Below are 20,983 nucleotides of genomic sequence, written 5' to 3' on the forward strand. Positions count from 1 at the left end.
TTTTTTTTTTTTTTTTTTTTTTTTTTTTTTTTTTTTTTTTGTTAGAGTGCAACTAATAATGGTAATTAAATATTTAAAGTTTAAAATTGCATATCTTCTTCTTCTTCTTCTTCTTCATCTTGTTGGATGCCCTAAGCTCTGTTTGTGGCAATGGCTCTGAGAGAGTTCTTCAACACCACAGTGAACTCATACTTCTTCGTGAAATCTATTTTACTCTTCGGCGGATACGAACTCCATTCAAATTCCTGAACCAATCTCGCTAGCATCACATGAACGTGAATCGTCGCCATTCCCAATCCAGGGCAAATCCTTCTTCCCACTCCGAACGGAATCATCTTCACTCCTTTCACTCCTGTCATATCCGCATCGTCTTCACCGGACGTGAATCTCTCCGGATCGAACTTCTCCGGATTCTTCCACACTTCCGGATCCTTGCTGATTCCCGCCAAATAAACCTCCACGTTCGCTTCCACTGGAATGTCGTATCCGCCGAGTTTTGTCGCCTCGGTCACCGAATGCGTCAGCGTGAAGTACGTCGGCGGATGTTTTCTCAGTAATTCCTTCACTACGGCTTGAAGGTACGGCAATTTCTCCACATCTGATTCCTCTACTTTTCTGTCGCCTACTGTTTGTTTGATTTCTTCGTGTAGTTTGTTCTGGATGTTAGGGTTTGTGATTAGCTCTGCGATTCCCCATTCGATTGCGGCGGCCGTTGTGTCTGTGCCGCCGTTGAGGAATTCGGAGCAGAGAGTGACTAATTCGGCGTCTGTTGGGGATGATTCCCGGCCGTCGACCTTGAGATCGAAGAGCGTATCGAGGTATGAAAATGAAGTTGCGTTAATGTCTGATCCTGGATTTTGAAGTGCTTTTTTCCTTCGATTGATGAACTGTACGACAAATTCGATTTGCTCTTTTCTCACTTCCATGGCGCGTTTCCTCTGCTTGGAGAAGAAAGGCCTCAAAATCGGGAGAAAATCGTCGATTCTCGGATCGACGGTGATCAGAACGGTTTTAAGAACTTGATCCATTTTCTCAACCGATTCCTCGTCCATTTCTAATCCAAAGCACATCGCCAAGAGAATACAGAACACAGCGAATCTAGCATTCTTCAACACCCAAACAACACCACCGTTGGCGGCAGCGTCGGCTCGGATGCGTTCAACGAGATTATCAATGGCGTTTTTTCTAACGTCGTGAAATTCTTTCAAGCTGCTGGAAGAGAGCATATTCTCGACCATGTTTCGGCGGAGGGAGCGCCAGAGGGAGCCGTAGACGGCGGCATTGACAGAGAATTTGTTGCAGCTGAAGACGATTCGGGTTGGATTCTCAGCAGGACGGCTGGCGAAGGCAGGGCCGCGCTTGATTAGGGCTTCATGGATGAGGTCGGCGCCGGACAAGATGATCATGGTGCGAGAGCCCAACTGGAGAGTGAAGATTGGGCCGTAAATCAGGCGAAAGTCTTCGATGTATTCGAAGAAATGCTTGCCGGTGCGGGCGACCTGGAAGAGGTTTCCAACGACCGGCCATCCGCGGGGTCCCGGCGGGAGGTTGAGCCGTTTCTTGGAGATACGTTTTTGGATGCGGAAGAAGATGAGTACAGAGAGTGCGAAGGCCATAAGTGAGAAGAAAAGTTGGAGGTAGTGATCGGATAAAGAGGACGACGCCATTGTTGAGTTTGGCTAAGGAAGTTTACAACAGAGGGAGAAGAAGAAGGAGAAGGATAGAAGAAGCAATTTCAGAGGGAAATTTATAAAGGTAACCCACAACTCTTGGTATTTTTATTATTAGTAATTATTGTCTTCCATTTTTTTTAAAAGTATTTGTATTTTTATTTTAAAAGTTTGATATTACTTTTTAGTTTTTTTTTTTTTTTTGAAAAAATTAAAATTATTATTAAACTAAAAGAAAATAAATAATATATATATATAGACCATTAATATTTTATTGTAGAAATACTTATAAATTTTCTAAAGAATCTTTAAAAAAAAAAAATTTAATATCTGTAAACTTTTTGAAAAAACTTCTGAGATGTATTTGAATATTTTTTTAATTTTAAAAATTATACTTACCATTAATATCACATTTCAAATATATACATGGACTTTGAAAAAAAATAAAAATATTTTATCTTAAACTTTTGTAAAATAAAAATTAATTTCTTTTTATGGTTAATATTCTTAAAATTGAAAAGGAATATTATATATGGAACAATAATAACTTTTTTAAAAATTTTAATTTATCAATATTAAAGATGCACAAATATTTTTAATAATTTTGTTTATAAATAATAATTTTTTAATAAAAATAATTATTTTTTTAATAGAAATTTAAAGATATTATTGACTTGTATTTTTTTTTATAGAAATAATTGTTTTTTAAAAATTAGTCGACTTGTTTTGTGCATTTAATATTTTAAAAGCAATGCAAGGATAAAGGAGGAATGCAACGTGTGAATTGAGGGCACTTTGTTATATGCCCATAATTAATGTCCACCCTTTTTAACCTAATCTCCTAATTTCATCTATTAAAGTGTGTCGATATATATATATGGTTGAGGATTGTTGGGAGTATGTATATAGTTGAGGATTGTTGGGAGTCCCACATTGTTTCATCTATTAAAGTTTGTCGATATATATATTGTTGAGGATTGTTGGAAGTGAGTCCTACGTTGGTTAATTTAGAGAATGATCATGAATTTAGACTTTTTAAAGAAGCCCAAAGCAAAGCCACGAGAGTTTATACTTAGAGTGGACAATATCATATCATTGTGGAGAGTCGTAATTCCTAGCATATATATATATATATATATATATATATAAATATTTTAAAGAGCGGTTAGGATGAGGAAAGTGAGGTTGGGTGGATGTTAAAACTGAGATGAGAGTGGAATAATTAAATTGAAGGAGTAGAATGGGCGGAAAGTGTTGATTTAAGGGTTGGTTGGGGGGAAGTTGTCTAAAATTAAATACTCCATTCATTTACAAACTAGTTGTGGAACCCCATTACATAAATTTCTTTTTTGTTTATTTATTTTACTATTTACTATTTTTAATATATTTATCTCCTAATCCCTAATTTCTTTTTTTTTTTTTTTAACAGATAATAGATATATATATATATAGAAGTCTAAAAAAAGAGAGGTCCACCAAATACTAGAACGACAAGAAATCATATTATTTGATCATACACCACATAGATAAAAAATGTCACGAAACTAGTAAAAATAACCGACCACCACCAAATACTGTTGAACTAAATAAAATCAGACAACTTGGATGGGGTAGAGTACTATTAGCATTTAAAATAAGATCGTACTATATTGTTGAAGAACGGTATCACTAGAAAACCAAGGATCAAACCAAACGAACCATAGCGTAGTCCAAACATGGAGAATAGCCCTCTAAAATACCTAAACTTGGAAGAATCTTATTATGTAATAGAATTGTTACATGGATTTGACGTTTATGTCACCAATTATAAGAAGAGGGTTGCCGTTGAATTAAGAAGAAAATGAAAGAAAACCACCACTTACTTTATTGCTTCAAACACCGTGACTAATTTTATGAACCCACTTTGCATTTAACTAAATCATGGCCCACTTATTTTTCTTAAATTTCTATTTCAATTTATATATAAACAGAATTTTCAAAAACTAAAAGGTTATATCACATCAAACCGTTGGGTTCATAATGGCATGGCAAGCACTTTGAATGAGTCAAGTCTTAATGGCTAAACTACTTTAAAGATTATCATTTATAGGCATACATTTATTACTAATGGAGATTAATAACTAACTACAATATACTATTTCAGTTCCTGTTTCTTAGAAACAAAAGGGTTCAACACAAAATTTCAAAGATCAAAATTTGGAGATTCAAGAAGGTTACCTCCCAGAGCATATAAGAAACTGGAAAGATGCAATGGCTGGCTCGTCATTCTTCCATCCTTCCTCTCTATTGTGACAATATTATAGCTTTAATGAACTCGATGCTCCTTCTAATCTTCGTCAAACTTGATCTTCTTGGGAGTTGGTTGGACACTACCCACCTGCAAATTTTCCAAATTCAGCAGAAAAACAAATGGAGGTGGAGGGAAGAAGCCCCTTCCTGCACTATTTCGGCGTTAAAATACCGACATTGAATCTCAAATCAAGAAACATTTTGGTGTGACCAACCGGATTCCATGAGAAGGGGGACGGGGCATCGTATGTTGCTAAGTTCTAACAAGGCATGCACAAGCACATGAAGCTAAACAGGTTTAGCAGTGCACTCTGATAAAACTAAACATCACTTCAACTATAGAAAATATACGAATTGATGAAGAGGATTACCTAAATATCATATCCTTAAATTGTCTATATAAGACCATTTTCACATGGGAATCATGAAAAGTGAGGTGCAATACAAGTGAAGTGGCTCACACAGGCTGTACAATACAATACCAATGTGAGCTCCTGAGTTCGTGAGAATCATCCTCTTAGCCATATTCTTTAGGATTGGAGCCATCTTTTCTTTTTCAGGTTTAGTTTTGTTTAGCTCCTTTTTGGACTGCCCCTTTCTAAAACCCATTTTTTTCGTTAATTTATCTCAACGGAAGTTCTAGTTTTTTTTAAAAGAAAAACACAGCAAAAGCCCCCAAGTTTCTTATGGCATGGGAATTGTTCAATCACAAAGCAGAAATCAGCCAATAAAACTGAGGAATGGGCTAAATATCGATACCAATATTAATAATTTCAGGAAAAAGAAAATGCTTACAATTTCTGGGCACTCGTAATCAATCCCAGCAGCTCTTATCCTCTTCTGTCTAGCCTGATTCCGCTTCAAGATCCTCTCCACCAACTTCCTGTGCTCACCCAATGTCCTTTCCTGAAAATTATCCAAAAATATGTAAAAAAAATATGTTTGTTTATTACAAGATAATTCTCCAAACTTGATAGTTGATACCTTGTTATGCTTTTTACGTTCAAGTTCAGACCAGTTTAAGGGAATGTGGCGATAGTTAAAACCTTTCCATCTGTAAATATGTCATGATAACAATTGAGCGAAAAATAAACAATGTCGGTTGACATATTCAACAACCATGTCTGTCAACACATGGTGGAAGAAAATTCTAGCAGCAGAAATGCAATCGATTACTTACAGTTTGGGATGAACATGTTCGGGAGCAATTAGATGAACTTTCAGAATGTGTTCGTACAACAAATAGTTATGCATAGAATCAGCTACAATTTTTGCTACCTGTGCTCACAAAATCCAAATTTTGGATAATATGAAAAACTAAAACTAAGAAAACAATCTGCACAAACGTCCCAAAATAGATAATAGCACCTCTGGAGAATCGAACTCAATGTAGCCAAAATGCCTCGACTTCCCAGTCTGCATACAGAAAAAGTATATATCATAATAGATTAAAACAAAGATGAAGATACTTTAAAAGAACGTTAAATTAAGTCAAGAAGTTATGATTATCAGTAAAATCTGGTGTTTTTTTTCTTCAAAGAAGTCGAACTTTCATTGAGAAAGATAAAAGAATGTATAAGGGCAAACAAAAAACTAAGCCCAACAAACGTCCCAAAACAGCTACAAAAAGGGATTCCAATCAAACAAAATCAACCAAGACTACAATTACAATAAGGCCTAGTGATCAATGTCTACAAAGAGGCATTAAACCTAACTACCTCTCAAACTCAATCAAGACTACTCCACATCTCTAAAAATCATATTGTTGAACTCAATCCAAACCGCCACAAAGCACAGAATCTAGCGATTATTGTAACGCAATACTCTCCCATGAACATATTTTCTTTATGGAAAAACCCTTTGCAGATAAGAGACTTACTTTTTTATTCCGTGCAATTCTTAATCGTTTGACTTTCCCAAACTGTCCGAAAAACCCTGCAAAAAACTGTAGGGGTTAAGACGTACGTAGCAGACAAGATAACAATAGACTCATACTTCATTCATTGAATGTAAAATGTGAGCTGCCAAACCTTCCATCTCCTTCTCAAAGAAACCATGTGGTATGCGAGCAATGTAAAGAACAGTAGCAGTACTTTCCAATGGCTTTTGTGCCGGTAACTTACGCCCAGGACCACCCTCCAATGGCTTAAAAACAGAGAGCATAAGAAAATCAGAGACAAGAGAGAGGAATAAGTGCATGAAACCCTAGAGAGATTAAGAGATGTAATAACCAAATCCGAATCGAAGGGGTTGATGAACAGTACGACGAACATACATACCAAGAAATCGGCAGATTCCTTCTTGTTGGATAACAGAGAAGTAGCCTTATTGAGTTTCTTCTTCATAGCTTTCTTCGCCTTAGCCCCCATTGAATTCAAGCAAAAGGGAATCAACCCCTAGAATTCCCTAAACTGCCACAAACTTCTCGGTGCAGACACAGCAAATTGTAAGCGGAAAGTGAACAATGTCTCAGAGCTTTACGATTGAAACAATAAACGGGAATTAGGGTTTAGGTCAGGGGAAAATTTGGGAAATTGACAAATTAGCCCCTCCATATTTTTTCTTTGCCCAAAATGCCCCTTCTGAAAAATAAAGTATTTTTTTCTTTCAATCATTTTACCATTTTGATATATGTATGGAATGCTCATGAGAAAATTGACTTCTAGGTCTAAAACTTGGGAGTTGTTCCCGAGAAAGTTGACTCCTAGATTTAAAACTTGGGAGTTGCTCCCGAGAAAGTTAACTCCTAGGTCTAAAACTTGGGAGTTGCTTCGAGAAATCTCATTTTTTCATGACTACACAAGGGGATGCAGATTACAAGTGACGATTACAAGAATGACAAGAAGTGAACAGTACCAGGCAACATTCAGAGATGGATGGCTTCCTTGATATTAAGATGAGAAAGCGGTCGAGAATTGGATGAGGAAGAGGAAAAACCTAAACTTTGATTATCTCTAACAGTTGAAACTGAGGCGATTTTTCAATTTTTCAATTGCATAGTTTCTTTTAAGTACTAAGACATTCATACTAAAAAAAAAAAACTAACTCCTTATAAGCCAATACACAATTTGATGAAATGACCTCGAGCTCAAAAGATTAGCTCAACCAAGTCAAAGTTCAATTCTAACATAAACGATTACACTCATCGTTGTGACACCAGAAAACAACCACCAAGTCGTTGCACAATCAAGGAGTCGAGTTATCATTGATTGCGTGTAACATGGTACACAAGAAAGGTGAAAGAGGATCTGAATATGAATATGCCTGTAATTAAAACTCATGCCCATTTGAGGAGGTAATTCACCAGGTTGTTCTTGTTGATAGTATAGAAATTCAATAGATAATCAAATTTCAAGAACTTTGAAGATGCAAAGTGCTTCATTCCTGATAGATCAGTTAAGTTGGGAACGTTTACAGCAGACAGACAAGTGGGATAGGATAATGCTCATTCTTGCTTTGCACATAAATCACCTAGCTCAAGTCAACAGCATAGCACACCCATTTATAATACTCCTAATATAACCTACTATGTATTACTATAACAATCTCTTCTAAAGCTTACTCTGAAAATGCGCGTTACGATCGTATTTCGTCATTGTTGCCATCCATATTGTTGGTTTCGGTTTCCGCCCATTACATTGGAGCCACGCCCAGTACCAGAACTACCAGCATATGGACCATTCTGTGGGTAATTTGGAGCTCCCGCGCCATAACCACCACCACCGGCTCCAGCTCCGCCTCGAGGACCAGCACCAGACATATTACCAGAACCATATGGTGCACCTCGTCCTTGAGCGTATTGTGCATTGCCATAAGAACCCCCACTTTGACCACCACGACTTGGGTGGTTGTATCCAGAAGGAGGATTTCCACCAGAGGGATACCTACCAGGACCTGGGGGTCCACGAGGCTTCCCACCAAAATGATGGCTAGGCCCTGCAGCAACGGGGGGTTGAGAACCATGAAGGGGTTGGTTAGGTACTGGTCGCATCTGTGCATGAGCTTGTCCCGACTGCTGTATAGGTGGGAGGCGTGAATGCTGCTGGTGTTGCAACTTCTGTCTCTTTGCAGTTTCTTCATGTTGTCGTTGCTGCTGACGCTTCTTCTTCGTCTGGAACTCGTGTGATGATTCGTACTTTGGCAAACTGGATATGGATGGAAGATTCTTAGAAATACATTGCAAATTCAATGGAAATGATGCGACATTAAATAAATGTTTACCTCTTAGGGTCACAAGGCAATGGGTCTGTCCAAAAATACTCCGCATCTAGAGCATCCTTAGCAGATATCCTCTATATTTATAGTGAAAAAGAAGTGTTAAGAGTCCGAATGCAAATTAAGAAAAAAATACTCCCCATTCCCGTCCCGGTAAACATCCCTACTGGCAGCAGTTGCCAAGCTGATCCCACCCTACACCCCCAAAGCCCAAGCACGTGACCATCGGGACGGTGCTAGACATCATACTAAATTGTAATAGCAAGTTTTGCATTTATGATTTACCCTAAAATTATATTGAGATGAAGGTGGTCAATATCTAGAAAAAAAACTAATCAATAGATCTAAGTGAATACCTGAGAAGGATCAAGAGTGAGCATCTTCTCCAACAGCTCTAAAGCATGACGATCAAAACTACGAACGGCGAAAATATCACAGTAAAAGGCTTGTTAGGTTGATTATATGAACTACAGTGCAGTAAGAAAAGGTAAAGCACTAGTTTAACTTACTGCCTGAAAACTTCTCTAAGACGTCTCTTCATCGGCCTTGTGGGCTTGAAATTGTTGTACCATGGGATTTTAGAAACCCCGGGCCAATTGACTTCATCCGGAGCGCCACATAGCTCAAAGATCTTATTTAATTGTTCCGGCTACAAAAGGATGCCCGTTTAAACAAACTCACAGTAAAAGGCTTTCAAAGCTAATATATTTGTTTTAGACGCAACATATTTCAACGTGCACTGATAAACAAGATATTCACATTTCTGACCAGGGAAAAACAGGGCAGCAGAGAATTGTTGCAACGCACGAAGTTCTCACAACTTAATGCTCATGTTCAACAAACATAAAATCAAGAAACAAATTAATTTTGACAAAAATAAAAATAAAAAGTCCTAAATGATTATTATATTTGATAGTATAGATATCTCTGATCTAACTAAAATTTACTTGATGCATACTAACAACTATAAGTGCAGGCAAAAAGACCAATAAATAATTTTTTTTAGTTCAACAATTGTAAAGTGGAGATCAAATCATCCACCCTTGAAGTGGTAATAAGGTATCTATTCGAGCATTACGTGATTGAATTCGGAGGATGAAAATGCTTCTTTATCTTCTTTTTGAGCCGCAGAGTTCAGCATTCAGGAATTTAATCATTGGGAAATTACAAATTTATTAGGAAATTACAACTAAGGCGTATGATTCAGGCACCACATAAATTAATGAAAACAGAGGACCATAGATACATTAAAATTAAAAATTAAAATAAAAAAGATTGCAAATCTGGTCAATTGAAGATTACTATTGCCCAATATAGAAGGATAAGTCATGACAAACGACTACAATACGACTGTTTGAACCTGGTGTATATATAATAGAGCTGATTATTTACCTAAACCATAAAATTTAGCATCTTAAAACAATGTTGCATCACATTTCTTATCCAAGCATAAAAGTTACACAGAAAAGCCCCTACCTCGTCCTTGCCAGGGAATATTGGCTTCCCATGTAGAAGCTCTGCAAAAATACAACCAACAGACCACATGTCTACAGCTGGACCATATTTTGTCGATCCAAGAAGCAATTCAGGAGGTCTGTAAATTGATGATGATCAAAGCTATGAGCAATCAAGATCCTTTTATTTTCAGTTCACACTTCTAGTAATTGAATGAAGAGTTACATACATACGAAAAAATCTGGAGAACTGTAAATGACACAACAAGAAATTTTATGCAAACTAAATTCGAACATTCTTGATTGGCAGAGCAATATACCTATACCATAAGGTAATGACACGATTTGTTAGATTTGCATTGATATCATTAGAAAATGATCGGGCAAGCCCAAAATCTGCAAGCTTCAGATTTCCTTCATTGTCAATAAGCAGATTTGAGCCTGCAGCACAAACATTAAAACAATAAACTATGCAGCAAAAAAAGGAATAAGAAAGAAGGGATACACATGAATAATTACTTTTTAGTTACCTTTTATATCCCTATGCAATACTTGATTTACATGACAATAGTGAAGCCCTGTGAGAAGCTGCCTCATGTAGCACTGTCTCGAAAAGAGATGCCACCATTATTCTCATACACCAAAAGAGCTATTGAACAATAAAAAGGGCATAAACATCCTTTTTTAGAAAATACCTTGATTTGGGGAACTGAAAACCTCATCCCTGGACGATCAGCAAGACCTGTCAAATCATGGTCCATGTACTCGAAAACCATGTAGATGCCACCCTTGTACTTGTTACCATCTGCACATCTAGGCGATCCATCCAATAAGAAAAACTCATTCCATGCATTCTATACTACAATTTTAAAAAAGGAAAGCTTGCACTGATGCAACTAAATTCTACTCAAATGAAAAGAACAATTATAAGGCATTGAAGGCTAATGCTTCAAATGAAGACAGAGAACATGCCTGGCTTCCCTTGTTCATCCTTCTCAGGACCTGCACAAACATACGGGGACTTACAAAATTGTAGAAAATGGGGCAAAAACAACAGTCACAACAAAGCAGATGTAATGTTAAAAACGTACCTGGAGATGTCACAATCTCTTTCAATTTGATTACATTTTCATGGTGAAGCTTCTTTAGAATTTTGATTTCTCGAATGGCAGTAATAGGGAACTACATGGACAAATGAATTGAATGTTAAATCACAGAACAAGCTTCTAGCTTAAATCGAGGTATAAAACCAATGGTTTATTTTCCATGGTGGGTAGCGTTGTATTGTAACAGAGCATATTAAGAATCCAACTTAAATGTAAGCTATCATACAAACTTTTGAAATTTCAAGTCTAAAACCAGCACTGGCAACTCTGGTCTTCTCATATAATGGCAGAGAAAACTACAATCTTACAAACAAATATAAACTACCGAAGTAAGCCAGATGGTGAAAAGATCTTAGTGAAAGAGAAACATACCCCCTCCCTCTCATTATCCATTCGTATTTTCTTGAGTGCAACTATTTCACCTGTTCTCAATTCTCTGGCCATGTAAACTTGACTGCAAGCACAAAAGCACGTAGGTACAAATTACTCCATACATTATAGCGACAAAATGGACATTCAACAACCAAAGAGAAATAAAATATCATCAACCTTGAGCAGCAAAGTGATTAAAATAATTTATTCAAAGGGAAGTTCCCATATAACCATGAACACTACAGTCAGAAACATGCATATAAATCATATCAAAAGTGAGGAGACACCTTAGTGAAAATTGCAGTACTCCATGAACATGAGCTATGCCTAAAATAATAATGGAAGTGGGCATGAATAGGGGACCATAAGTAACAACATTACCATTGGTTTTTGGTTGTCCATGTGATCTCAGCTCATTGATGGAAAGAAACTACTTTTCTTTTAATTAGTTTGACCATGCTTTCAGTGCTAAGTAGAGGTGCTCCTTAACGTTATCAGTTCGTTGCCATTACACATCTATTACTATCTTAACATTTTATAGTTTTTCATCTAAGAAATAGATGTTAATAAGACACCAGAATACATAAACAGAATGATGTGAAGTATTTTAGATCAAATGACACAACAGTATCTTTCCCGGACGAGCATTCTTCTCATCTACTTCGATCAAGCAATAATTCATTGAAAATGCAATTAATGTGGAAGGCAGAAAAATTGACATGGGACTCCAAGAAAAACAGATGCTATAAGCTCGAGCTCGATTTCATTTTCATTTGATAACTCAAATTCTGGTACACACGGATTCCCCTTAAATTCCCATCCACGTTAAGCATAGAGGAACGTATCAATAAATTCATCTATTTTTCATCGAAAAAACGATACAGCAATATGTTATCGAATAACGAAGGAGGACAATAGCGAAATTAACAGCAAAGAAAGATTCCCAACAAACAATAACTACCGCAGCGGATAATTAAAATAAGGCAGGGAAAGGTATAGGCACGAATAGCAGACCCATAAGTGCCTTCACCAATCTGCTCCAGTTTTTCGAAGCAGTCGACACCTCTAGATCCCCACGAAGGGGACTCGTTAACATTGAGCTGCCCTGGGGCTGTTAAAGCCATAGCCTTCCCTTGCACGCGTAATCTCCTTTCCCTGAAGACACTACTGCGAGATCGAATAATCAGCCATCCGAATGTAACATAAAGACCGACAAATTTAAAGAGGAGAACTTCAAGCAAAATTTTATGAAGAAAAGAAAAGAGAAATCACCTGAATTGAGAATTAGGGTTACGAGTGAGAGGAGTAGCCGGAGAGCTACAAGATTAGAGATAATATGAACCAATTCCGTACGCAGCAGAATGTAGATGAGTGAGGAGAGTCAAGCCCTACGGCAGCCTTGGAACCAAATATTCGCGCTCTGTTGGGAACCCTAGGAATGACGGTCTGAGGTTGCAGCAGAGCGGGAGATATGGAGGCGCGCAGGCGACGGCAGCGACAGAGAAGGAGATGGGAGACAAGTAAGCAATCAGAGGTGGCGTGACGGTGCAGCGGAGATCGGAGAAAGAATCGGAGTTTTCGGCTTAGAGAAAACTGAGGTGAAAGAGGAAGAAATCGGAGTCGGAGAGAGAAGTGGTGGAGTTGGGGGCGGCGGAATCAGAGAGACGCGGCAACGGATTGGTCGAAGACTTGGGATTTCCGGTTTTCCTACGGATGAGATTAAACGATGCGTTTTGAGAGGTTTGTCTTTGACTTTGTCTTGAACCGGGTTCGAAACTCGTAAATGAACCGTCGAATCGATTTGCCGAACCGATCTGTGAAGAATTTGAGATAACCTTCGGGTGAAAATACGCTTTTTATCTTTTATTTTGAATTTTACTAAATTTTAGTTCCATACTTCTAATAATTTTTAAAATTAGTCATTTAAAATTAATTTTTACGAAAGTAATTAAATAATAATAATAATTTCCATTCGAGTAAAAATATGTTTTTTAAAATGAGTAAAAGAAAACCTGTTTTTTTAAAGAAAAATAATAATTAATTATAAATACCATTTATTCAAAATATAGAGATTAAAATTAGAAAATTAAATGTATAGGGCCAAAATGGTCTTTTCACCTAAAATTTCTTTTATTTTGGTTAAATATCTCTAAAATTGCCAATATAATTATAAGTTTGGTATTATAAGTTTATCCCTTATAGTTTTTATCTATTTGGTTTTCGAAATTAAAAAATATTTAATAAATATCTGAAATTTATTTTACTTCAATATTTTAAAAAATTTACAGATATATTAGGTAAAATAAATAAATTTTTGGTTTAAACACGAAAATCAATTTTATATCTAATAGATAAATTAAAAATATATTTTCGACAGCAATACAAAATTAAAAATTTAAAGATCCATTAAATATTTTTTAATTTTGAAAAACCAAAAATTAAATTTAGCAAACAAATCTAGAAATTAAACGATAATTTAACCTAAGATGGTCGTTTCATACTAAAATTTAAAAAAAAATCTTGGAAAAAATCAATTATAGTTTCGAAACTCTAAACGAATAATTGAATCAGCGAAGACCTGAAATCAATTCAGATATACAGCTAAAACTTTATCTGAAATGCCAAATATATCGTAGAAACTTCATCTCGAGAATGGTGGAAACTCTCCCATTCGTCTCGAGCCAAAATATCTAAAACTTCGAACTCAACCCGGGTTCTTAAATCTTGTTTGTTTCCTTTTCATTTAGAGTAATACAATTCAACAGATTTTTGCTGTAAGCTCTTATTGTTAAGTTCTTCAACAACTCTCAATGAACACTCTCCTTCAGAAATCACCAGCTTTTTATTATACCAAACTGAAAAGAAGTAAAGCTCTTCCTCCAAAAAAATATATGTAATAATAAGTTAAGAACAGGAAAAACTCCCCTACATGATTCTTTCTTCCAAACCCTTTGTCTTGGGAAGCGATGTGTGTATAAATAATCGAGCGAGGTCGAGCATACGAGTCTGCTAAGAGTTGGGAACCAGAGTACCAACGTAGCCGACCCCGGCGATGAAGAATGCGAATGATTGTAGGAAGAGGTAGATGAAGTATTGATTCTTTCCGAAGTTCAGATCGTAGCAGCCGCAGAAGAAGAGGTAGGCTCCAACACAAAGCTCAAGAACATGGAGTCTGTTCATCCACAATCAGAAACAAGAAGGTTAAGTCTAGAAATCTAGCAACTTGAAGTAACTATGTCGGTAATGTATCTCGGCGTGTTTCGATTGCTCGGTATCCATAGTTCTTAGAAATCGACAATGTCGATGACTCCTACAAACTAATGAAACAATATGTTTCTTATGGCTAGGAATGCATGTGAATGAGAACTCTAGTTTAGTGTGATATTGGTATGTCATTCATGAAGTGGAGATTATGTTTGACATAATTTGAATGGGAGATGCATATGCATAAACCTTTACCTTTCCCCAATCCTAAGACGAGGTTTTCGTGGAGCTTTGGAACCCGGTTTAGTCTTTAGCGCATCCCCTAGTTTCTCGGTGACGACCCATTCGTTTACTCTCCCTGCTTCGAATAGACCGATGAATGTTGCCTTCGTTCGGTGTAGTGACATGACGTTCTCGAAGAGAATCCAGAAAATGATCAGGTGGAATGATCTGTAATGTAAGATTATCAGTCAAAACCGTATTAGTGTAGTGTATTTCATATTCATCAACTTGAGGTGAAATGTTTGAACTTCTGGTTATGAAATTAGAATCAAAGTGCAAACTTTTTGTGAGATCCCACGTTGATCGGAGAGGGGAACTAAGAATTCTTTATAAGGGTGTGGAAACCTCTCTCTAGCAAGCGCATTTTAAAAACCTCGAGGGGAAGCCCGAAAGGAATAGCCCAAAAAGAACAATATTTGCTAGCGGTGGCCTTGGGCTGTTACAGATGATATTAGAGCCAGACACCGGGCGGTGTGTCAACGAGGACGCTGGGCCCCGAAAGGGGGTGGATTGTGAGATCCCATATCAATTGGAGAGAGAAACGAGTGTTAGCAAGGACGCTGGGCCTGGAAGGGGGTGGATTGTGAGATTCCACATCGATTGGAGAGGGGAACGAAACATTCTTTATAAGGGTTGGAAAACTCTACCTTGAGGGGAAGCCCGATAGAAAAAGCCCAAAAAAGACAATATCTACTAGCGGTGGGCTTGGGTTGTTACAAATGGTATCAGAGTCAGATACCGGGCGATGTGCCAACGAGGACACTGGGCCCTAAAGGGGAGGAGGGGTGGATTGTGAGATCCCACATTGATTGGAGAGAGGAACGAGTGTCAGCAAGAATGCTAGGCCCCGAAGGAGAGGGGAGCGAAGCATTCTTCATAAGGGTGTGGAAACCTCTTCCTAGCAATCGTGTTTTAAAAACCTTGAGGGGAAGCTCGAAAGGGAAAGCCTAAAGAGGACAATATCTACTAGCGGTGAGCTTGGGCTGTTACAGGATCAGCATAATGCTATACTCACTTTTCATCTTTTTCATTCCAAAAAACTCGAGGAAAATGTTATTTCTTTCCCTCTTGATTTCGAACCAACGAAGATAGGCTGAAAGTTCACAATTCCGACATTAAAAAAAACAAGAAGGTAAGAACACGACCTCGGAGTTCCAACGGCGTTAAGGAGTGTGATCGTCGAAGGAATATAAATGGCACCCCATCTCGGCACCGACACTTCAGGAACCAAGACCGTAGCAGGCAAAACAACACAATAAAAGACAAACGTGACGATGTGGGCAACGATCTTCCGAACAAAGAAGAAGCTATAGATCAGGTAAAGCTTCTTCCACATGGAGACTTTCTGCAAGCACATAGAAAGCTAATGGTGAGAAGCATGAAGAAAATACAACCCCAATGGAATCAACATATCAAAGGACTACTAAAACCATGCCTTGTTCTTCATGATTTCAATAACCATCTTTTTGAAAAGGTTAGCCGGACCGCAAGACCATCGGTGTTGCTGATATCGATAGGCTTTGAAGGTACTCGGCAACTCGTTCTTCACCTGAAAGAGCTAACATTTGAAGAACCAAGAACTTTGTCTAAAAGCAAAACCAAATAAAAAAGAACGACTAAGGGGTAAGGAGGAGAGGAGAAGGGTGCCTGGGCCCTAACCCGAAAACGAGCAGGGGATAACAGGAAGAGGCTAGGAAAGATTCGACTATCAACAGAGCAAATATGGTCGGTGTGAATGAAAGAATAGGAGGAGGAGTCTTCTACCCACAATCTCGAAATCATAAATCAAAATCTTGAAAAAAAAAAGGATCTTTAAGAACGTCAACCTTCATATTGTTATCTACTAGTTGAATGACCATTCGACACTGCTTAAACTTACGTCGGAGTCAACCTCAGAGACATCACCACGAGGTGGACGGTTCTTTGTTGAGTGAATAGCTCCTTTATCAAACCGAGAATGAGATCTAAACGAGTGAAGAGAAAATGGTCGTTGTGGGATAAGAAACCAACGGAGGCTATTGATTCTCTATATGTGAGATCCCACATCGATGGGGGAGAAGAACGAAACATCCCTTATAAGGGTATACAGACCTCTCTATAGCATACGTGTTTTAAAAACTTTGAGGGGAAGCCCAAAAGGGAAAACCCAGAGATGACAATATCTGCTAGCAGGGGGCTTGAGCTGTTACACGAGGGATACGGTTCGAAAAAAATAAACATTCTTGATATCTTTCATGCTTCCAAACTCTCAACACACCTTTTCCACTTCCTTCTAGTAACAGGTCTTGTAAAATTAAGGTCGTTTTTCTTTCGACTTAGGTTCTTATCTCCTTAGAACTCGAGGACATAACTATAGAACGTATAGAACAAATCCTATTCAAGAACGATCAAGGTCCTTAGATTCGAACTCCCAAGCAAAAACTCAACTATTTAACATCTTATTCTCACCTAGAAGAGGCCTTGATGTAAATGATGCCTCGCAAGAACTAGCAGAGATGAACCACAAGCATAATACACAGAGCGAGCCACACGATAACCGATATCGAAAACGAAAAACGAAGTAGAACTACCTTAAGATCGCCAACATAGACGAACTTCCAGCCTTTGAGGCTAGCTCGAACAGCCAAATCCATATCTTCAACAGTCGTCCGATCCTTCCATCCACCAGCCTCGTTCAGTGCGGCAATTCTCCAAACACCTGCTGTGCCTGCCAGAACTCCATCGTTTTCAGTAAGTTCAGTGCTCAAAACATGCATAGATCAAAGCCATTAACAATGTCTTATAATCACAGCTCACCATTGAACCCAAAAAATGCATGAGTAGCAGAACCAACTTCTTGCTCCACTTTGAAATGGTAATCTAATGACATCTCTTGCATTCTCGTCATCAAACATTCATCAGAGTTCACTATAACAATCCCAACAAAATCAACTTCAAAGTCATCAAATCTAAACTAGTTTCTTCATCAGATCGGCCTCTAAATAGTTCAAGTTTCAGAAAATTTACACGAAATCGAGTACTTAAGAACGCTTACCGAACTTCCAGCGAGCTTGAACAAGAGCGATTTCGGGATTGTTCGTGAGAAATGGAATGGTGCGCCAAAGAAAATCAGGATCAGGTTGGAAATCGGCATCGAAAATAGCAACATAATCGCAGAGTTTAACGTAGTTGTGCTTCATTCCCTCTTTTAGCGCCCCTGCTTTATACCCATTTCTGTTGTCTCTAATCTCATACTTTATGTTTATCCCTTTGCTTGCCCATCTTTTGCACTCTAATTCCACCAGATCCTGTTGATTTTTGGTGCAAAATTTCACAAACCCACATCGGAAATCCGCAAAAGAAAAATGGGTTTCAGCCCAAATTTGTGTTCGTCGCTGATTTCGATGGAAAATTTCGCAACGAGAAGTTCTTCCAATTTTCTTTCGATCGTAAAAAATGGGTTGAGAAAGAAGAAGAAGGAATCAATCTTGTTTGGAGAGATTATGCTTTTCAGCTTCAGAAAAATGTTCATTTAGGTTAGTTTTGTGAATGTTGTTAATTCGCTTTCATAAATCTCATCTGCTTTTTACCTTTTGTTGTAATTGGTGGCGTAAACCCTAATTTGGAATTTAAATAATAATTAAACCAATTAAAAAATATTTGCCTTTCCAAAAATGATTCTAATAATAATTAAGATTTTGACTCTAATCATATGGTTAATCAATTAGAACCCGAACTTATAATTTTATTATTCAATAATATATAATAGGAACTACGTAAATTTCGTGCGATGGATTGTTTTAAATAGACTAAACCTTGATAGAAGAATCGGTAGAATCATCGAGAACTTGAATTATGATTCTATTAGATGGCCACGAAAGTCCACACGCTGCTCCGATTGATAATTGATAAACCTGTTGCAAAAGCTCACATCGTTAAAACAACCCATAAAAAAAACGCTTCACTGAATCTAAAAACTTTATGACATGACCACGAAACCCAATTCGTAAAATGACAATATGAGCATAACTCAATTAGTTAAACTATATATCATCGATCAAGAGATTTAGAGTTCAAATCTTCCAACCCACTCGTGCTTACTCGTGAACTACAAAAACAACCCACCAAAGAAAACGCTTCACTGAATCAAAAAACTTTCTAACATGACCATGAAACCCAATTCCTAAAACGACAACACGAGCATAGCTCAACTAGTTAAACTATATATCATCGAACAAGAGATTTAGAGTTCAAATCTTCCAACCCACTCATGCTTACTCATGAACTACAAAAACAACCGAACAAGAGATTTAGAGTTCAAATCTTCCAACCCACTCATGCTTACTCATGAACTACAAAAACAACCCACCAAAGAAAACGCTTCACTGAATCAAAAAACTTTTCATGCTTACTCATGAACTACAAAAACAACCCACCAAAGAAAACGCTTCACTGAATCAAAAAACTTTCTAACATGACCACGAAACCCAATTCCTAAAACGACAACACGAGCATAGCTCAACTAGTTAAACTATATATCATTGACCACGAAACCCAATTCCTAAAACGACAACACGAGCATAGCTCAACTAGTTAAACTATATATCATCGAACAAGAGATTTAGAGTTCAAATCTTCCAACCCACTCATGCTTACTCAGTTAAACTATATATCATCGAACAAGAGATTTAGAGTTCAAATCTTCCAACCCACTCATGCTTACTCGTGAACTACAAAAACAACCCACCAAAGAAAACGCTTCACTGAATCAAAAAACTTTCTAACATGACCACGAAACCCAATTCCTAAAACGACAACACGAGCATAGCTCAACTAGTTAAACTATATATCATCGAACAAGAGATTTAGAGTTCAAATCTTCCAACCCACTCATGCTTACTCATGAACTACAAAAACAACCCACCAAAGAAAACGCTTCACTGAATCAAAAAACTTTTTAACATGACCACGAAACCCAATTCCTAAAACGACAACACGATCATAGCTCAACTAATTAAACTATATATCATCGACCCAGAGATTTAGAGTTCGAATCTTCTAATCCAAACTACCGGTAAGTTCTCGATGAACTAAAAACGATCGAAAAATTTATAATCTTTTTCACCTCTCGCTCATTGTACATAGGAATTTGAACCAAAACCATGGGATAAGCAAAATGGGCAAGCTCAAGATCATCTTTAATGGGCTCCCACTTGTAAGTTTTGTGGGGTTTTTTTCTAAAGAGCTTAACAAAGAGAATGACAATGCCCATATAAACTCTTTCAAAGAAGAGCATTAAGGACATGGCCAAACAGGCAGCCACAGAGAGCTTCAAAAATGGTGCAATCAAAGGGGCAGTGGTTTGGTGCCAAAAGAGACCCATTTGGGAAGTGATCAGCAGCCCTTCCGCCATTGATGAAGCCTTTGAAGAACAGCCCAAGAACTTGAAGGTTTTAAAGAAGAAGAAGAAGAAGAAGGAGAAGAACAGTGTGTTTTTGAAGTGGTTTTTGCTTGTGGGTTACTCAAAAAACAAAGAGTGTCAGAATGTTTGCTTTTGTTTGTGGGGAAAATGGATTTGTGGGCTTTTGTTCTTCTTCTCTCTCTTGTTTTTAGAGAGAGAAGTAGAATGATTTGGGTCCGGATTTAGAATTTGGATTTGGGTTTGGTTTTAAGTGTATTTAGTGTCAGTGATACTCGTGCGTATAAATATCGTAGGGTTGTGAAAACACCATTTTCTTCCATATGTTCGGGTTGCGTGTCTAGTGGAGTTGGCTCCTCCGTTTGTGGAAAAACGAAAAACCCGACTCTACAAACTCAAGAGAATGCTGCACAACAGTAACAAGGGTGTTCGAGTTCCTAGTCTTAGAAGAATTATTGTCTGTAGTTTGGTCGCACTTCGATGATCGGGGAACAATAACAAGAGAGAGCTCATAGCATCCTTTCTCTCTTTGAAGAGAGAGAAAAATTCTTACAGATATTGTCCGTTTTAACCCGTTACGTACCACTATTAGTCTCGTGGTTTTAAAATACGTCTATTAGGGAGAGATTTTCACCTTATATGGAATGTTTCGTTCTCCTCTCCGACCGATGTGGGATTTCACGATCTGGGTATTATCCATCTAAACCCTAAACGTAGTCCGAGATTTTCTCGGTGTATGATTCGTTTCAAATGACTAATCTTAAACGTAACGTGGATGATAACTTCTCGATTTCAATCGAATGTCTGTACACTTAAACTTACGAACGGATCGAAAATCTCTTTATAACTCACGAAAGAGACTATCTAATCACTCCGATTAATAGAGATTAAATGATTTTCAATCATAAAACCACTTGAATGTCCAATCAGAACTTCACAATCAATCAATGTTTTTTTTTTTTTTTTTTTTTTTAAAAAATGCATGATTCCTAA

The 20,983-nt window shown here is 37.5% G+C and overlaps 4 protein-coding genes across 5 annotated transcripts; all 4 read right to left on the reverse strand.

Moving 5' to 3' along the window:
• Positions 1–58: 58 nt before the first annotated feature.
• LOC111430393 (cytochrome P450 77A3-like) lies at positions 59–1,767 on the reverse strand. The gene has a single exon (XM_023066619.1). The coding sequence runs from the start codon at positions 1,665–1,667 to the stop codon at positions 132–134; it is 1,536 nt and encodes a 511-aa protein (XP_022922387.1). The 5' UTR covers positions 1,668–1,767; the 3' UTR covers positions 59–131.
• Positions 1,768–3,718: 1,951 nt separating this feature from the next.
• On the reverse strand, positions 3,719–6,462 carry LOC111430401 (uncharacterized RNA-binding protein C1827.05c-like). Its single transcript, XM_023066629.1, has 8 exons — positions 6,239–6,462; positions 5,990–6,104; positions 5,839–5,894; positions 5,328–5,375; positions 5,140–5,237; positions 4,944–5,013; positions 4,755–4,865; positions 3,719–4,047 (listed from the first exon to the last, which is right to left on the reverse strand). Exons 1-8 carry the CDS (start codon positions 6,326–6,328, stop codon positions 3,997–3,999), a joined length of 639 nt encoding a protein of 212 aa, XP_022922397.1. The 5' UTR covers positions 6,329–6,462; the 3' UTR covers positions 3,719–3,996.
• An 840-nt stretch (positions 6,463–7,302) lies between these two features.
• LOC111463361 (cyclin-dependent kinase C-1-like) lies at positions 7,303–12,820 on the reverse strand. 2 transcript variants are annotated; one of them, XM_023107281.1, is made up of 13 exons: positions 12,379–12,820; positions 12,121–12,270; positions 11,107–11,188; positions 10,720–10,810; positions 10,601–10,630; positions 10,324–10,433; positions 10,159–10,231; positions 9,949–10,069; positions 9,651–9,768; positions 8,684–8,823; positions 8,531–8,588; positions 8,181–8,251; positions 7,303–8,104 (listed from the first exon to the last, which is right to left on the reverse strand). In XM_023107281.1, exons 2-13 carry the CDS (start codon positions 12,228–12,230, stop codon positions 7,552–7,554), a joined length of 1,557 nt encoding a protein of 518 aa, XP_022963049.1. In that variant the 5' UTR covers positions 12,231–12,270; positions 12,379–12,820; the 3' UTR covers positions 7,303–7,551. The 2 variants fall into 2 exon arrangements, with proteins under 2 accessions (XP_022963049.1, XP_022963041.1); XM_023107273.1 differs by having other exon boundaries at positions 12,121–12,273.
• A 1,109-nt stretch (positions 12,821–13,929) lies between these two features.
• On the reverse strand, positions 13,930–20,019 carry LOC111456675 (glucomannan 4-beta-mannosyltransferase 9-like). Its single transcript, XM_023098650.1, has 9 exons — positions 19,697–20,019; positions 18,387–18,485; positions 17,627–17,879; positions 17,389–17,499; positions 17,163–17,299; positions 16,028–16,141; positions 15,738–15,937; positions 14,566–14,760; positions 13,930–14,278 (listed from the first exon to the last, which is right to left on the reverse strand). Exons 1-9 carry the CDS (start codon positions 19,982–19,984, stop codon positions 14,116–14,118), a joined length of 1,560 nt encoding a protein of 519 aa, XP_022954418.1. The 5' UTR covers positions 19,985–20,019; the 3' UTR covers positions 13,930–14,115.
• Positions 20,020–20,983: the final 964 nt, after the last annotated feature.

This window comes from Cucurbita moschata, unplaced genomic scaffold (genome assembly GCF_002738365.1).
Source record: "Cucurbita moschata cultivar Rifu unplaced genomic scaffold, Cmos_1.0 Cmo_Scf00002, whole genome shotgun sequence".
Taxonomy (NCBI): Eukaryota; Viridiplantae; Streptophyta; class Magnoliopsida; order Cucurbitales; family Cucurbitaceae; genus Cucurbita; species Cucurbita moschata.

Bases quoted from the DNA above. Each gene is read 5' to 3' on its own strand.
- LOC111430401 (XM_023066629.1), bottom strand. From the start codon at position 6,328: ATGGGGGCTAAGGCGAAGAAAGCTATGAAGAAGAAACTCAATAAGGCT. The intron at 5,376-5,838 runs GTAAGTCTCTTA...TTCTGTATGCAG, and splicing joins GAATTGCACGGAATAAAAAA to ACTGGGAAGTCGAGGCATTT. The intron at 4,866-4,943 runs GTATCAACTATC...GATAATTTTCAG, and splicing joins AACGTAAAAAGCATAACAAG to GAAAGGACATTGGGTGAGCA.
- LOC111463361 (XM_023107281.1), bottom strand. From the start codon at position 12,230: ATGGCTTTAACAGCCCCAGGGCAGCTCAATGTTAACGAGTCCCCTTCG. The intron at 10,631-10,719 runs GTACGTTTTTAA...ATGTTTGTGCAG, and splicing joins AGAGATTGTGACATCTCCAG to GTCCTGAGAAGGATGAACAA. The intron at 8,589-8,683 runs GTAAGTTAAACT...CGCCGTTCGTAG, and splicing joins CTTAGAGAAGTTTTCAGGCA to TTTTGATCGTCATGCTTTAG.
- LOC111430393 (XM_023066619.1), bottom strand. From the start codon at position 1,667: ATGGCGTCGTCCTCTTTATCCGATCACTACCTCCAACTTTTCTTCTCA.
- LOC111456675 (XM_023098650.1), bottom strand. From the start codon at position 19,984: ATGGCGGAAGGGCTGCTGATCACTTCCCAAATGGGTCTCTTTTGGCAC. The intron at 17,880-18,386 runs GTTTAGTCTATT...AAAAATCAACAG, and splicing joins CTACCGATTCTTCTATCAAG to GATCTGGTGGAATTAGAGTG. The intron at 16,142-17,162 runs GTAGTTCTACTT...TAGCTCTTTCAG, and splicing joins TCTATGTTGGCGATCTTAAG to GTGAAGAACGAGTTGCCGAG.